The sequence below is a fragment of the Gossypium arboreum genome, chromosome 13 (assembly GCF_025698485.1).
Source record: "Gossypium arboreum isolate Shixiya-1 chromosome 13, ASM2569848v2, whole genome shotgun sequence".
In the NCBI taxonomy this organism is placed as follows: domain Eukaryota; kingdom Viridiplantae; phylum Streptophyta; class Magnoliopsida; order Malvales; family Malvaceae; genus Gossypium; species Gossypium arboreum.
Genome location: NC_069082.1, coordinates 9,350,202 through 9,363,250, shown reverse-complemented (window position 1 = coordinate 9,363,250; position 13,049 = coordinate 9,350,202). Strand labels below are relative to the sequence as shown.

Below are 13,049 nucleotides of genomic sequence, written 5' to 3'. Positions count from 1 at the left end.
TTATATATAGATATATTTAAATATTTGTATATACAACATGTAAGCATAAAATAGTGCTATATCGAAAAATATAACAAATTCATATATAGAATTACATAAAATCAAAATTTATGTATAATATTATACATTAATTCAAAGTTTATATATAGTTTTAAGATTTAACCCTATTTAATATATTTAATTATTCATTATGTTCAAAAAATTTATTCCTTAGTTTTAAATTAATTATGGTTATGTCTCTAACATTGAGTTATTTTCCTCGATATATTCAATACGTTTTTATGTTTGAGATGATTTCTAAAAAATTGAAAGGTTTATTTAAATATTACAAAAAAACAGTAACTTAACTTAAGAATTTCTTTAAACTTAGATTATGGTATATGAAAATTTTATGTTAAAATCATATTTATAAAAAGTTAAAAGTAAAATATTTGTGAAAATTTTAATATTTATAAAATTTTGAGTCCCAAATTTAACTCTTATAATGTGTAGGTGTTGATTAACTCGTACCACCAATTTAATAAATTTCATAAATCTAAAGTGTTATCCCTAAGCAATGTCTAATCCAAATGTAGATAAGATGCCATTGATACATCTCAGTAACATGTTTTTAGCGTAAAGAATATTCAACAGACTAGTATGAAATTGGTACATTTGTGTTACAGAGTGCACAAAATTGTTAAAACCTTTCAACGAGGTACTAAATTTATAGCAATTGCATTATCAAGTGCCTCATCTAATATTCTCATATTTTCCCCTTAAAGATGAGTATGATGGGATATGCTACAAACCTGGTTCTAACCTGCTGCTAATGGAATTAAGCTTGAAACCACCTTCTAAGCTTCTTAGAACCTTGCTTTTCCGCGTCGGGTGTTCCGGATCTCGGCTGTGAGAACTTAGATCTGTATTGTTCAATTAGCATATCAAGTTTGTCTCCCACGTCTCGGCCTGATGGATCTTTATTCCTTTTCGGCCTTTTCCTTTTTAAATTTGTCTCTCTTTCCTCCGGCTTTGCCTTTTCTTGTCGTGTCCTCTCTTTTGGGTGCGAAACTGCTTTCACCTCTTTCAACTTTAATTTGCTGGTCTCATTAACATTTGTTTCAACCTTATCGGAACTACCAATAGCAGGTTTTGCGCCACCTTTACGATCCTTGGGCTTATGCCTTGATCCTTTCAACTTCTGATTGGAGCCTTCAAAATTTTCTTTCGAAGATGGTTTTCTCTTTTCACCGGTTGGTTTATGCTTTGGCTTCTTACTAGCTTGGCCTTCTTCGGTGGCAACCACGTTTTCCATCTCAGCCTTTTTCAACTCTGAATGTTTCGTTGCCCTTTGGTCATCTCTAGATTTCCGTTTTCTGGATTTGTTAGTGTGATCGTCAAATGGATGTGCTTTAGCATTTTGCAGTGCATCGTTCAAATTATCACTAGCATCTTGCTGCTGAGCTTGTAACTTTGCTTTCCGCAGCTTCAATGTCTGCACATTATCGACAGCAAACTCCACTATTGGACGATGCTCAGAACCAAAAGTTTCTGCAAATAAAAACCAACTACACATTTTAGACTATAAACAGAAAAGAAAAATTACAATTGAATAACCTTTTTCCACTTTGAAGATACTGAAAAAACCCATCACAAATCTAGCATTGAAATTACAGCCATCATACAAATGGGATTGTAACATGAGGGGAATTACCTGGGTTATTGTTAAGAACCCTTAGGGCAACAAGTGCGTGCTGGTGTTCTGTAAACTCAACAAAGGCAACCCCACGTGACTGATTTTTAACAACAATCTTTCCCTTCTTCACAGTTTTCAAGAACTTAATCTGCAGGACAGCATAGTGATATCAGATTTAAGACTTAAGTGCGTGCTCTATATATGCAGAAAACTATAGTAAAGAATTAAAAGAACACTTTATAATAACAGATTAATATATTTATCTAACCTGTCGTATCACAGGTTTTTGTTTTGTAGCTCGCGAGGTAACTGCATCGATACAAAGTTGTTTCAATTCGTTTTCAGTCATGGACTTTGGCAAATTATAAATAACAAGTCTTGTCTTTGAGACATGAAAATTCGGAGATTGAAGCTTGGTCATCTTTTTTTCATGCAACCTGCAAGGCATCCAAAAAGCCTTATAATAAACGGTATAGGTAAGTGAAATTTCACATGAGTATCAGCAGGAGAATTAAGAACTACCAATATCAAGTTGCCTTCAAAAGTTGAAGCAACATCAAGTTAAGGATTTTGTAACAGACTCGCATATTCATTTCCATATGAAAAATTAAAAGAGAAACATTCAGAAACATCTACGTGACTTTATTCTTATCTACTCATTCTGTTTTTACTATCCTTTTAAACCATTCCTGGCCAGACCAAAGATCTCTTAACTAGAAAACAGTCAATACAACAGAACCGATTTGCATAGTGCAGCAAATAGGCAGAAGAAGAATCTTGTGCTCAGTATCTGACTAATAATATCAGGGGAAACAAATAAAAGAAATCCTTACATTTGGCGTTTTTCCATATCGCTAGCTGAAACATCTTTAGCAGCTGAAGTCCCCTCGACTATAAGGCCTTCCTATTAAGTCAGAAAAACAAGAATGTCAAAACTATACTACAAACACATTAAATCAATGAAAATTCAGTTAATTGTCAAGTTAAGCAACCTTTGCCAAGTAAAGGTTACGAAGGTCATGTTCCTCAGCTTTAGCCTTCTCCAATTCTTTATCATGTGCTGATTTCCGATCCAAAGCTTTCAACACTTTGATCTGTCTACCTTTGAGAAAAATACCCAAGCCAGAAGAAGCATTTGCTGCAGAAACTGCTGCAGTAGCCGCATCTATTGTTTTAAACTTGAGGAAACCAGTTCCTCTCGGTCGCCTGCCAGGGGAGCAAAAGAACCATAAGTATTTACTAAATTAAAGGAATAAGAAAGCAAACCATTTCAAACTATTTAGAGTCAGTACTTGGTAACTGGATGAAGGACTGGTATAAAGGATTGCACTTCCCCAAATCCAGAAAACCTTTCTTTTACTTCTTTATTGTCGATATCAAACGGAAGGTTGCTTATGAAAACTGTTCTCTGCAATTCCTCTTCACTATCTATTTGTTTATTTGTACCAGATTTTTCAGGTTTAATCACATCTGATCCTATTGCAGATTCAACGGGTAACTTATTTTGCACATTGATGGTTTCATCTACATTAGTATTGTCTTCACTCTTGGGCAGAACACCATTATCTTGAAGGGAAGGAGAATCTTTAGAAGAGGACATCACCAAGTTATTCAGCACTTTTCTAGCAATGTCTACTTCCTTATCAAAATCCACTGCTGTCGAAGTCCTTTCCATCTCTGACTTATTTGAATCATTTGAAGCAATACCATCATCAATATCATTATCACTATCCCCACCTTCATCCTCCATATCAATGCTACTACCATCACTTTCCTCGTCTTTTTTATTTAGCTGCCCTGTAAAGCCACTAGTAATGAGATGGTGTCTTACTGCAAACTTTAATGTAAAAGTAAGAGATGAAAATTTTACCAAAGAATTTAACAAGAAAAATGCATTATGTAAAAAAAGCCAAGTATAGAAGATCAGAGATGAAATAACACACATCAATTACCCTTAAGCAAAGGCATAAGCTATATATATATATACCAGGAACATCAACACATTTGATATTAAAACTCAAAGATAAAATATTCCTACTCTGTTACAGTGGGCTTGAGTGGGCTTGTGTGTGCTTATGTGCTTGCATGTGATACAGAAACAGACATATACATCACCTGAATGTTCAAGCAGAGTTTTGATGACCAATCAGAAAGTAAAAAATAACAATCGTTTAGAAAAGCATGCATGGCAGAAGAAACTTATTGTGTATGCAATTAACTTCCTAAAATAGTCCTCTAATCTCATGTGTTTATCTTCTCTACTTCTACAAACACAAGAAATATAGACCCTTTTTTTCTGATAATTGATATGTATGATTGATCCACAAGGTTAAGATCACTCATTCAGCTCTCAGTGAAACAGCCAATGGCTCAGAAGAAACAAGATAGTAAAAATCCTTGATGAATAGACAAATTTCAGTTAAGGACACAAACCATCATCCGAAGTAACAGCAGTATTACCACCAGCACCATAAAGTTTCTTCGGAACAGCCCAATCAACAGCTATGGGTCTTTTACATAAGGTCTTCCCATTGAACTTTTGAATGGCCTGAAAATGGAAAATAATGTTCAAACAGATAGCAGAAAAAATCTCTAACACTTCACATCTAAGACAAAAGGATAATCCAGAAGTAGTACATTTTCTGCATCCTGTTTAGATGTGAATTTGACAAAAGCAAAACCCTTGGATAACCTGGAAAAAGAAAAAGGAAAAAGGGGGGGGGGGGGAGACTGTTACATGATTTGAAAAAATACAAATTTAATTGAAAATTTCAAATGATTTTTTATGAAGCTAAGATACCCTGTTTCAGAATTATGTGGAATAAAGACATCCCAAACAAACCCTGCTGCTGAAAACATATCCTTTATCTCACTTAATTTAGCCTGCAGTTTAATGATCTACTTTAGAAGTCCAAGACTTTTGAGTTTCAATCGGAAAAATCAACTAAAGGGATGATCATAATACACCGTTAGCATCAATTATCAAACAACCTTGAAAGAAAGATTTCGTATAATGAGCTTCCACTTTTGAGTCTTAGAGCCCTGGATCACAAGTACCAGATAGAAATAATTAGATCTCAGGCATACATGAGTATGAACCTGAAAATAATGAACACAAATAATTTCAGCGTGACTGCATAGTCATGGTTACTTTACCTCGCCACCAAGCTGGCGTGCCCAAACAATGCTTCCATGTATCTCTTTTTGGTGTAACATTGCCACAGCGGTATGAGCCAATTTGACACTTGTGAAAAGTACAGCTGAAGCATCCATTTTGCATCCATCTTGTGCAAGACCTAGTAAAGTTTGAATTTTATGGCTTGCAATTATTCCACAACAATTAATGTACTCTTATATCAAGACTTTGATTATCAGTAAATTTCCATCCAGAAACCATATGCCAAATCTTTTAACAAAGTATATCTATTGACAAATTTGGAAGCACCAAAATATTGCAATATCATAGATTCTTAGTAAATGGATATAACTGGACAATGAAAGCACCCAAGTATGTACGGAAAGTCATTACAGCCATGGTGTATACACATGCAAATGACAGGCATGTAATACATTAGACGTCACAACCAGCTTTACTTATATCATAAACCATTCAAACTGGCAATATGTCTGTAAAGAATACATGTACACCAACAGGAATTTATCCAAAGAGCTCTTCAAATGCAACACTTCTCTATTTTTGAGCTTTAATCATATTGGGTTTCATAGGGGGTAAAAAGAACAATTCGGTTAAATGATAGCAAAGAACACCTTTTTGCTTACCATGTTCTTCAAGCTCTTCTTTTGGAAGAGGATAAGTTACAGCACAGACAGTGCCAATCTCCTTTGCACGTCGGTGAACATCTTCTGCCATCTCAGCATTACGAAGACCACCAAATATAACAGTCCTAGCAACCCTTCATAACATTGAAAGAGCAGAAGAAAAGTCATGCCCTGATATGCTAGAGAGTGAATATCATAATAGTCAAGTAAAAACTAAACGTGTATTAAGCCAAAAAAAAAAAAAGAAAAGAAAAGAACTAAAAGTGCATAAAAAAAGGTATAATTTTTTTATGATGATGAATAAAAACATAAAGCATTCTAAAGATTCAATTCATGAGAGAAAATTAATTCAAATTTTACTGCCAAGAACTACATGATAATGTTTAAAAGTCCATAACCAATTCCAAAATTTGGTATTAGCGTGCAAATTCAGTACCTCTGCTTCTCTGAACAATTCTCTTTATCAGCTAGATCGGAACAAAGTGTTGCTGCTTTTTTAGGTTGCACAGGCTTTGCTATATTTGCATTCAAAATATCAAAAACAAAACAAGTCACTAATAAGAATTAACAACAAAGGACTATAATTGAATAGTATAAAAGCTTTAGTAACCTAATTTTGGCAGGTCTGAACCATGTGCTTCTACAGCCGAAGTAAGAAGACCATTGTTGTCATTCTTTGTCTTTGTTGCATCATCTGAGAAAGTTAGTAATTAGTGTCGAATAACATGTGCTTACCACTCCTGAACTACATTGAAATAAACAAACCTTGGGTTGCCTTTGATCGTCGTTGCTCCAATGAAGCGCGGTGCATTGCATGTTTAACTCCAATTTTCCGACCTCCAACTGAAGAACCATTCTTCAACTCAATTGCACGGTTAGCATCTTCGGCAACAGCACTGCAGAAGACATACAAATAGACAGCAAAAGGTAAACAAGAAACTTAAACTCCAAATGAAACATGAAAATTCAGCCCAACCATAAGCTCTAAAGTTCTAAAACAAAACAAAATAACACCATCAAAAGAAAAAAGGAAGAAGATAAAAATGAACCTAAATTAACTTACAATTGTACGAAGGCAATACCACGATGCTCAGTTGACCCTATGAACAATAGAAAGAACATATCAGTATACTTATGAACCAATTATTAAAATCATGATAAAAAAATTAAAATAAAATCTTACCCTTTTTCGTAACCATAAAGCAACGCCTGATTGGACCAACATCGCTAAATGTTTCTTCAAGCTGGAAAAACAATATATATATAAATTTCTACATATGCAAAGAAGAATCTAAGACAGTTCTCAAACTAAATTCAGAACGGCGTAATACCTGAGAGTTCGTAAAAGAGTAAGGCAAGTTGGTGACGAAGACGGTGGCAGGTGAGTGGTCGAATTCGGGTCTCTTATCGGATCTCTTGTTTTTCCCCATTGATGGTGTGGCTGCTGAGGAAGTGGGATGGAAGAAAACGTTCGAACCTAAAAATCCAAAAACCTCTCTGCTCTTAGTAATGAGCGTGTGGGGTTTAAAATTTTAGCGGGTTCGGGTCGGATTGGGAAATGGATTAGGTTCCTTGGACTAGGGCTCCGTAAGAATTTGAGGCTGAAAATATGTTTTGATCCATGTATTTATGGGTCTACTTTGGATCCGCCATTTTTTTCCTATCAATTTGACCCAACCCACTTGAATTTTTAAAATATATTTGCAATATCTTTCTAAAATAAAAATAAAAGAAAAGAAAATATATTTAAAATTTAAATAAAAATATTTTTTTGAAATTTTAATAAATAAATTAATATATTCTTTTGAATAATTGCGTTCAATAGATTTGATATTTAAATTTCAACATTTGTAAATTTTTCTTTATCCTCAAATAAACTAATAAATATAATTTATAATTTATAATTTATAATAAATATATATAAGTAAGAGTTTGGAAAAATTCTTAAACTACCATAATACAATTTATTTTTCAACATATTATTAAATTAATATTTAAAATAATTATAATTTAGTAAAAATTGGGATAATTAGACAATTAAAATAATTATAATTAAAATTACAATTGTTAATTAAAAAGTTGTGTTAATTTTTTTTGAAGTAAAATCAGAATGCATTAATTGAGAGGATATGTTGTACACTGAGCAAAGATTGTAAAACAACAGTTGTCTAATAGCTGTCAAAAGCTAATAAGTAACAGAGGCGGTGCCTTGATTTGCCTAAACTTTAAAGAAAAATTAAAGGTAAATGAAAAGCTTTTGAGGTTCCCTAAAGCAAAAAAAAAAAAAACAAAAAAAAAAAGAAAAACCCTATCGTTAACACATTTCCTCTCCTTTGCATTCTATCTTTATGGTGGATAAATTGGTTTAAACTTTTCTTTTTTTGTAAAAATTTTCATTAAAAGCGCTTGTTACTAGATTTCTCCTAATCTGAGTTCAACATCGAGTGGTAAGGATAGACATTTGACGTGTTGTAAGTTGTGTTAATTTTAAAATATAAAAATATTTATAATTTAAAATTATTAGTCTAAAAATTTTGATGTAAACAAACTTTATGCTTATTTATCTTTTAAAAGTTGGGCTAATTTTATTAATGTAAAATAGAATTATTATCATCTTTATTATCAAAAAATTAATATTAGACTTAATTATATTAATTTAGTTATTATTTGAATAATGTTATTTTACATTAATTACATTAAGTAAAATTATATTGTATGTTGGATACGTTAAAAAACTTTAATCATTATTTAAAATTTTCTATTATAATATTTGAATTGGTAATTCAATATATTTTAATTATATAAAATAATTCAAATTATAGATACTTAACTTCTCTAACATCTCATGTTCGAATAGAGAGACCCTCTTCGAAATATTTGTATGTTAATTTATAAGATCAAAACTACAAAGATATAAAGATTTCAATATATTAATAGATTCAAGTACGTTTTTGCATTTAATTTTTATTCTTAATAATCTAACATGATAAATTATGATTTATTAAATTTCTCAACAGAATTTTACGGTTCTAAATGATTTATCCGTTATTGATATGCAAATCACATGACAATCGTCGAGCCTAACGTTTTACTTACGGATGAAGCTATTGTTTATAAGAAAAGATCGTGAAAATCTCCATTGATTTCGCACTAACATGACGATGGCATATATATAACAATGTTAATGCTATTATCGTAATGACAATTTGAGTTTCATGATCCTTCCTTGAATGATTTCGAGGTTGAAATGCAGCATGTTATGGTTCAACCTGGGGAAGCATTGCATGGCTTATCCAAAAAGATAAACAAACATAGAATCAAAGTCGAGTAGCATGCATGGCTCTCTACGTAGTTAATATAAGGTTAAAATATGTCTATAGACCTTATACTTTTCAAAAATTAGAAATATAGTTTCTATATTTGTATTTTTATAAATTTAGTCTATTTATTTTTTAGATTTCAAAATTCAAGTTCAACTGTTAATACTGTTAATATTTTTCTTGTTGAATTCAGGTTAATTACATTTTTTTTAATTACATGGTTACCAAGTGTGTAAAATTAACCGTATTAACAAGTAAACTTAAATTTTAAAATATAAAAAGTAGAAAGACTAAATTCTTAAAAATACAAGTACAATGACTGAAATCTTAATTTTTGAAAACTACAAAGACTATAGGCACAGAAATAAAATACAATGACAAAATAATGAGATTTATGGAGGCGGTTTGGGATTGTGACCAAATCCCATTCAGCATTATATTGGACTGGGGTTGCAACTGGGGGTTCGGCCCCCTAAGGTATGGACCATACCGTATAAGTAGAATCCATATAAAACTTCACTTGACATTGATTAGGATAAATTTTTTCAACCTTTTAAATAGATATAATTGAAACTCCTTTTGTACTATTCAGTTTTTAATATTAGTGATTTTCCACTAAAATCTGTATGTTTTTATTTGTTGTGATCATTTTATTCTCATTATGTCCTTTTATTATAACAAAAATTAAAAAAAAATAGTATCTTTCTTGCACTTTGTTTTGAGATAAATAAAAACAGTAAAGAGAGTCTTCCACTACCTTTGAGTTTTTTATTTTTCGACCCAAAGGTCAGGATGAAAACGAGTATCTGACACTAAACAAGCAATTAGGAACATCGGAGTTTGGGGGACATACCTCAACTTACATCGATCCCATCTTCATGAACTATATTCAAAGATCTCCAACTCAATCATCATCACCTTGGCCCAGATAACATTGAAGGTAAAACTATTGAAGGAAAGGTATCCACAGGTTCAAGAGTTATTCCATTTAGAAAATCTTCATTCAGGCTACCTGTAACATCAACTGAATCCTCAAAAAGCTTCACCACTGTGGACATAGAAGGCCTCCTCGCATATTCAGTTTGCAAGCACCATGCAGCAACCTTCATCACCTCCACAACTTCGGCTGCATTCGACTGCATATCATCGCTACACTTATCGACTAAATCCATGAGTTGCCCTTCTTCTTGCTTTCTCTTAAAAAGTCCCAATAAATGCATATCTTCTTCCTGTTGAGATTCATCAACGTTTCGTCGTCCACATAAGATTTCTAGGACAACAATACCAAAGCTATAGACATCTACCTTTTCGGTTATACATAAGTTTAACCATTCAGGAGCCATATAACCAGGGGTTCCCCTCATAGTTGTTATGACTCGACTTTGGTCTTTTTCGATTAATTTCGACAACCCAAAATCTGAAATTTTGGCATTAAAATTCTCATCTAAAAGGATATTTTGAGGTTTGATGTCTAAGTGAATTATCTTTTGGTTGCATTCTTCATGAAGATAGGCTAGTCCTTTGGCAATATCTAAAATGATTTTCCTTCTAATTTGCCAATCAAGAGCAAGATCTCGATTTTGATTGAAGATCCATCGGTCTAGCGATCCATTAGCCATGTACTCATAAACTAAAAGCCTATTAGAACTTTCAGCACAAAATCCAACCAAACTCACCAAATTAAAATGGTGAATGCTTCCAATTGTCTGAACTTCAGCTATGAAGGACTTGTTAACGGCACCAAAGTTGAATTGATGCTTCACTGCAACACCAGAACCCAAAGGTAAGATTCCATGAAAAACAGAACCAAATCCACCTTCACCAAGCTTGTTGCTAAAATTCTTGGTAATGTTCTTCAACTCTTCATATGAGAATCTAGTTGGCATTCCCAACATGTTGTCTAAACAATGCTCTTCAGCTTCTTCAAACCCTTTTTCAGCTCGTAGGAAAAATAAGCCGCAGATAAGAAGCACAACAAGGATAGCTCCAAGTGTTGAACCCACAATAACAGCCCCATTCTGTCTTTTCTTTTCAGGGTAATTCTGCACCTTTATAAAAGCTGAGTTGCTGTAATAGTCACTAGAATAGTTTTTCTCAATGGAGAATACTTGAGATAGAAAATAGCAGTAACCCAGATTATATATAGCAGCTTTGCAAGAACAATTCTTTAAACACGTTTCCTTACAAATCTCTAATGTTATTAGTTCACAAGAAATGGGTGAAACTGCATAACACCCATGATCTAGGCTTGTAGAATTTATTGGCTTAAAATAAGTGGTTTCGCTTTCACTTACGGTGTCAAGGCAACTGCATCCCTCTTTTGAGCAAAGGCTATATTTCCCACATGGCAATGGATAACTACATTGATCAAGGCCCAGTAAATCAATCCCCTCCCACCCAGATTCTGTCAACTCATATGCCTTTAAGTTCCCATCACTTCCCAACCGTATAAAACTACCCCAATCTCCCACATAGAGAACCCAAACCATTTATTTCTGAATTCAACATAAGGATTGTCTGAGTTATTATCTTCCACAGAACTTGTGTAATAGATTTGGGGAGGATTTAAATCCATATAAGCAGTGAATACACCACGACTGATAGCAAATGCATACAAACCTTCACTTGGGTCGTTTGGGGATACGCTGGCCTTCAATTTCTGCCCTGGCACTAGCCTTTGACCACGAACTAAAGTGTCGGTTGGGTGGTCAAATGACTGCCAAACAATGTGGTTGGCTTTGTTAAGCAGCATGAGGTTTCCCTCTGCAGTCAAGTTTAACCTTGAAACCAACTTGCCTACTGTGCCTTGGGACCAAACCGAAGTATCGTTAGCATCTTTCAACATAAATTTGCCTTCAAAAGTGAGCTCCAACAGTGCCTGAACATCAACTGGTTTGTTCCGATTAGCTGACCATACCACTTGGGGAGGAAAGCTAGATTGAGGAGATCTATAATCATCATTAAAACTGGTATTGAAGATGGAGATAGCGAATTGGCAAGTGTTACCATGATAGCTGCAGTGGAAACCACACACAAATATCCCATTAACAAGGACCGGCATCACCCTAATGTCTGTCTCTCGGAAACTAAAGTCAGATGAGGGAGTGATTCTCCAGGAATTTGGTCCTCTGACAAATGATGGATACTCTTTGGTTTCAGCATCGATAAAAAATGATGGTGGTACGATCAGTATAACCAAAAGTGTGATCATCAGAAAGTAGCTAAAGGCATTCATGATCATGGTCATTGCTCTCTAAGAAGCGCCAACAGCTTTCCAGGGAAGAGTGAATTAGCTGCGACAATGGCTTCAAGCTTGATAAACGAAAACAAATTCATGCTATCATATTGAGGAAAAACATGTATGCAATTTTCTTCTAAAACATCACCAAGAAAGAGGAGAAAAGTCAAATACGAGTTTGAGGAATAGCAAGGATTTTCTTTTGGAAAACAAGTAGTCATCCATTAACGTTCAAAATGGTGGTCAATCAATGTAGTGGGGGAGAGAGCAATAAGACCTACTCTGCAAGGGTCAAAAAATGTAGCGGGGGTGAGAGCAATAAGACTTAATCTGTAAAATGTTCACTTTTCGTCAACGCCTTATTTCAGTCGCATGTGTATTGTTCATTAAACTTATACATGTAACAAAAGTTAATACAACAACTATGAAACTTGAAATCGTAAAACAGGCATCGCAATTATTGATTGTTATTAAATTTTTTTATTATATATTTTTCAAATCTACACTGCAAGCACTTGAGATGCAAAAGCCAACTATTGTCTGTTATGGCCAAAAGCACAAAGGAAGAGCAAAACTTCGAATTTATCTGCGAGATCTTCGCGATTGTTGAAGCCGGCAGGTACCCACACTCAGAGAAGAAATTTCCTTAATTTTACCTGTCGTTCAGCAGGGGACGAAATAGAAAGGAAAGGGGGGAGTGGGGTTGACTTACTTTTTCTTAAAGTGGAGAAACCTTCCATTGATTTCACCCTAACTTGACATGTATAGAGTAATGTTAATGCAATTATTGTATTGTAATGTCATACATGGATGCTTTCTACGAGATGAGTCCTCAATTCATCTCTGTTGTTGCAAAATGCCCTGGGGGGCCGTGGGCCTCCATTTGTCCGAATGATTATTATAGAGGTGAGGGACTTGGTATTGTGAGGCATAAGCCGTCGAGAAGTTTTGAGAGTGGCACAATGTCACAATCTGAGTTTCATGATGCTGCCATGAACAATTTCGAGGTTGAACTAAGTATTTTATGGTTCAAAGG

General features: G+C 33.9%; 3 protein-coding genes across 4 annotated transcripts; all 3 read right to left on the bottom strand.

The window, feature by feature from the left end:
• Nucleotides 1–607: 607 nt before the first annotated feature.
• LOC108464416 (uncharacterized) lies at nt 608–6,989 on the bottom strand. Of its 2 annotated transcripts, none has more exons than XM_017764706.2 (18): nt 6,787–6,989; nt 6,639–6,699; nt 6,519–6,555; nt 6,221–6,351; nt 6,066–6,149; nt 5,892–5,970; nt 5,456–5,589; nt 4,832–4,971; nt 4,667–4,717; nt 4,476–4,558; nt 4,313–4,367; nt 4,109–4,223; nt 2,968–3,472; nt 2,668–2,881; nt 2,509–2,579; nt 1,944–2,112; nt 1,694–1,823; nt 608–1,530 (listed from the first exon to the last, which is right to left on the bottom strand). In XM_017764706.2, exons 1-18 carry the CDS (start codon nt 6,883–6,885, stop codon nt 818–820), a joined length of 2,871 nt encoding a protein of 956 aa, XP_017620195.1. In that variant the 5' UTR covers nt 6,886–6,989; the 3' UTR covers nt 608–817. The 2 variants fall into 2 exon arrangements, with proteins under 2 accessions (XP_017620195.1, XP_017620196.1); XM_017764707.2 differs by having other exon boundaries at nt 4,136–4,223.
• A 2,680-nt stretch (nt 6,990–9,669) lies between these two features.
• Nucleotides 9,670–10,685, bottom strand: LOC128286462 (G-type lectin S-receptor-like serine/threonine-protein kinase SD2-5). The gene has a single exon (XM_053023784.1). The coding sequence runs from the start codon at nt 10,668–10,670 to the stop codon at nt 9,690–9,692; it is 981 nt and encodes a 326-aa protein (XP_052879744.1). The 5' UTR covers nt 10,671–10,685; the 3' UTR covers nt 9,670–9,689.
• Nucleotides 10,686–11,197: 512 nt separating this feature from the next.
• Nucleotides 11,198–12,022, bottom strand: LOC108462246 (epidermis-specific secreted glycoprotein EP1-like). Its single transcript, XM_053024495.1, has one exon. It carries the CDS (start codon nt 12,020–12,022, stop codon nt 11,198–11,200), a length of 825 nt encoding a protein of 274 aa, XP_052880455.1.
• Between the last annotated feature and the right edge of the window lie 1,027 nt (nt 12,023–13,049).

Coding starts and splice junctions, on each gene's coding strand:
- LOC128286462 (XM_053023784.1), bottom strand. CDS start 10,670: ATGTTGGGAATGCCAACTAGATTCTCATATGAAGAGTTGAAGAACATT.
- LOC108462246 (XM_053024495.1), bottom strand. CDS start 12,022: ATGACCATGATCATGAATGCCTTTAGCTACTTTCTGATGATCACACTT.
- LOC108464416 (XM_017764706.2), bottom strand. CDS start 6,885: ATGGGGAAAAACAAGAGATCCGATAAGAGACCCGAATTCGACCACTCA. Junction 4,972..5,455: donor AGAAGAGCTTGAAGAACATG/GTAAGCAAAAAG, acceptor AAACTTTACTAG/GTCTTGCACAAGATGGATGC. Junction 2,882..2,967: donor GTCCTTCATCCAGTTACCAA/GTACTGACTCTA, acceptor CTCCCCTGGCAG/GCGACCGAGAGGAACTGGTT.